The 4041-nt window shown below is 42.1% G+C and overlaps 1 protein-coding gene across 1 annotated transcript in view; it reads right to left on the bottom strand.

Moving 5' to 3' along the window:
• Positions 1–1325: 1325 nt before the first annotated feature.
• Positions 1326–4041, bottom strand: part of BECN2 (beclin 2) — a 4173-nt gene continuing 1457 nt past the window's right edge. The window contains exon 2 of the mRNA XM_019647558.1: positions 1326–1361. Within this exon, the coding sequence (XP_019503103.1) occupies positions 1326–1361 (36 nt within the window). The remainder of the gene's footprint in view (positions 1362–4041) is intronic.

Below are 4041 nucleotides of genomic sequence, written 5' to 3'. Positions count from 1 at the left end.
CCACCACGTTCTGTGGTGCACACGCCCTCCAAGTCCCTCCTCAACGTTGCCTGAACTACTTCTCACCAACAACCTGTACCCTTGTTATAAATTATCTATACTCATATCTGCTCCCACCTTCTCACTAGTCTCAAAGAGCTGTATAGTCTCCTGTTCAATACACCTCCCCCTCCAAAAGAAGAAAAAGAAAAAAGGAAAAAGAAAAAAAAATTCCTTCATGATTAGACTCCTATTGTCAATTAATTTCAACCCCCCCATCCTCACCTCCTCCTATATACATCTGTATTTTTCATCTTTTCTATTATATCTTTCCTCTTAAGGCTGTAAAAATTCTTCGATTTTTCCATTTCAAAGTCCTCTGCTTTCTCCCAATGGTCAGAGATTTCTAAAGAATTGTCCACATTCACTATCTCCACTCTTTACTTCCCTTTAACTCTTCCGTCTACTGCCGGCTGGATCTTGCCATCACCAAGCTGAAAATTATCTTCTCAAAAAGAGCTAAGACCTCCTAATTTTCTTAACTCTTCTTTTGACTTTCTAGAACCTTTCTCTCACTTCTGTTTATTTGCCTGATTCTCTACCTACCCTATTTCCCCATGTATAAGACGCACCCTTTTTTGAAAAATTTGGGGTCTAAAAACTGGGTGCGTCTTATACAGTGGCTGTTGATTTTTTACTTGCATGTCCCGCTTTTTTGACAGTGATGAGGAGTTTTATGAATTTTATGATGAATAAAACTTGAGTTCAATAACTTTATGGAATATATATTTTTTCAAATTTCAGGCCCCAAAGTTAGGTGCATCTTATACATGGAGAAATACGGTATCACCTGCCATCCTCTTCATGGGTGTGTCTAGGCTGGTGTTTTTGAGGACACCCCACCCCGAAGCTTGCTGACTTGACCAACATCAGTCCTCTAGAGTCTGCACTGCTTCTGTTGGGAACCTTCTAAATGCGAGTCTGTGACTTCTGATGTGTCTGTGGCGGTCAGGGTGGGTGGGGTGGGGTTCCAATGGCTCTGCACAGACTAGAAATCTAAACTCCTTGGCATGGTATTGACAACCCTCCAAGGCAGTGCTCTTTCCTACATCTCCGTTGTCTCTCTCTCAGCAGCAGACCTGCTGCGTCCAGGCTGTTGGCCTGCCCACGCTTCTCTCTTCATTCCAGACGCTCCCTCTCTTTAAAGGAAGATTGGGATTCAGTGAGACGAGGATGGGCCTGACAGTCCCAGACCTGGGACTTGCCCAGACCTCACTTGTAGTAACTTAGAACTTCTTTTTTCTAAAACTGATTTACCTAAGCCAGTCACCGAAGGACAATTCCACTTACACGAGGTATCTAAAGGTGTCAAACACAAGCTTCTTTAATCGAAATACATAAAAGAAACTGCAAAACTGTTATTCTGCAGAGCATTTGAAATCTTGCTCCCTGGCATATATTGTAAGTTTGACTCAAAGTCTTATAAAAATTCTCTATAGGTTTAGACGTTTCTTACTTTGACATATACATTTGATTTTTATATTGTAGTCAATGAATTTCTTAATTCAGTTATTCTAACTGTTTATCTGTTGAGTTATTTGGATATTATACAGTTATGATATATGCAAATTTTATTTTTTAACCTTCTAATCTTTATACCTTTTTCTAAAAATTTATTGTGCTAGGTAGGACCACCAGCACATGTTATTTTATTTTATTTATTTATTTATTTTATTGGGGGACAGCCATGGTCATTGGTTATTACACATTGCTTTCATGCTACAATGGCATAGTTGACTCTTTTAAGGAGGGCACAGCTCACAGTGGCCCATGTGGGGATCGAACCAGCAACCTTGGTGCAATCGGCACCATGCTCTAGCTGACTGGTCACTCCAGCACATGTTAAATAGAAATGCTGATAGCCAGTATCTCTTTCCTAATCTCAAGTGGAAAGCTTTATTTTTTAAATATAAAATTCTCATCAAAATACCTTCATATATTCAAGGAATATATATATTTATATTCTTGGAATATTTTTCTCTAAGTACTTTTATATATGTTTTATAACCTAACTTTTTTTTTTTTTTAGCTGAGCCATCCTGCCACCTGTTGGCAGCTCAGTTCGGGACTGGACTCGAACCGCTGTTGCTCAGAGCTCAAATTCTTTTTTTTTTTTTTTAAAGATTTTTTATTGGGGAATTGGGGGGATGGGAACAGTGCTGGGGAGTTGGGGGAAGGGGAACAGACAAGTTGCTGTCGTTTTGTTCTTCAGTCTAGTTGTGGAGGACGTTGCTTCACTGGCCCAAGTTGGCACCATCACTACGCTCTTCCCAGGCAAGGCAGATTAGTTGTCGGCTTCTGGACGGCCGCTCACGCTGGCTGCTGGCCGCTCACGCTGGCTGCTGGCCACACACGGTAGCTGCTGGCCACACACGGTAGCCCATGGCAATCCACTGCCACAGGGACTGCAGCCCACGCCGTCGCCGGCGACTCATGGCAGCCCAGCTCCAGGTTGAGCTGTTGTTCAGCATCTCAGCTGCGGAGGGCAGTGTCACTGGCCCTCATATGTGGGATCCGAACTGGGGCCCTCTGGCATCCCAAGCCAGTTCTTAACCATCGCGCCACTCGGCCGGCCCTCAGAGCTCAAACTCTTGAGCAAGCTCTTAACCAACTGAGCCACTCGGCCAGCCCTAACCTAACCTTTTAACTTAATATAAGTATTGCCATTAAATATTATCGAATTAAATATTGTTCTATAACATTTTAATACCTATGTGGTATTCCACCATCTGCTTTGACCGTAACTTATTTAACCAATCTTCTAGTAGTTTTCTGTTACCGCTGAGTCTGTGACAAATGAATCACTTCCTGTTCTCATTTCCCACAACCACTTCTATTTATAGATGCTTCGTATGTGTGAGGGGCTGTTCCAGGGACTGTCTGGACTACCGAGCTGAAGTAGCTCTCAGGAAGTTTATATTAATAGTTTGGTTAGAAGAACCAGACAGGGACGAGCGAGAGCAAAGGGCGGAGGAAGGATGAGGGACTTGGCACCTTCCAGGAGAGAAGGATGCTGGGAGAAGTGTGAGGTAAGCCTGGAGAGGCAGCCAGGGACAGGGCACCCAGGAGTAAGAGCCATGAAAGGATTTGAGATTTTAGTCCCTGAACACTGGAGACGCGTGTGAATGACATGATAGAGTTTACATTGTCAAGTCCTCTTGCTCACTGTTTTGAGTCTTTAGGTCTCTATGAAGGTTCACACCTCATGACCCTTAACTGACCATTGACGTGATCTATCAGTCAAAACAGTCTTCTTTGGCCAACCCACCCCCCACTCTTCACCCCCAGGTTAGTCTCAACATAATGGCACAGCCCAATATGACACCTTCCACATTCAATCATTGAAGAAGGTGTAGAAATGTATTTAAAGTTACTCAGGGATGAAGAAGAGGGGTTCACATTATACATTACAGCAAAAACTTAATAACATTTAAATGTCCCTTCTCCGAAAGTTCTACTACATTCATCAGTGGCCCAATTACTTTTATTTTCTCATCAAAAAATTGAAGACCTCTACCTTTCACCCTCATCTCATCCCCACCTTCCCCACCCTCAGTTCTTTCCCTCTGTAACCCTTTATCCCTTTTTACCGGGGTAATCTCATCATCTTGTAATTTAATCTTTGCTATCATTTTGAATTTGTTTGTCCAGGTGGGGAAGGGAGGAGAAAGGTACAAGGAAGGGAGGACAAAAATGTGCTGGGAAAGGCTGCTTCCCTCCCTTGGGTCAGCCCACTCCATGTCTCAAAGTGTATTTTCTTTTACTCATAAACTTCTGCTGTTCGTGATGAAAAAAAAAAAAATGTGCTGGGAAAGACAGCAATGACTTTTGGATTGCTCTGGGCAATACTTTTTCATTCCTCTTAAATGAATGTCTGTGTGGCCATTTATTATTAAAATTATAAACATGTTATGGCCTTCAGTTTTATAGTTTATCTGATAAGAGTTTCCACAAATAAAATTATTTTAAAGCAAAAAAATATCCCCCTCCCTCATAGAAAAA

This window comes from Hipposideros armiger, unplaced genomic scaffold (genome assembly GCF_001890085.2).
Source record: "Hipposideros armiger isolate ML-2016 unplaced genomic scaffold, ASM189008v1 scaffold_113, whole genome shotgun sequence".
Taxonomy (NCBI): Eukaryota; Metazoa; Chordata; class Mammalia; order Chiroptera; family Hipposideridae; genus Hipposideros; species Hipposideros armiger.
The sequence above is the reverse complement of the archived record's forward strand: the minus strand, read 5'-3'. Positions and strand labels throughout refer to the sequence as shown.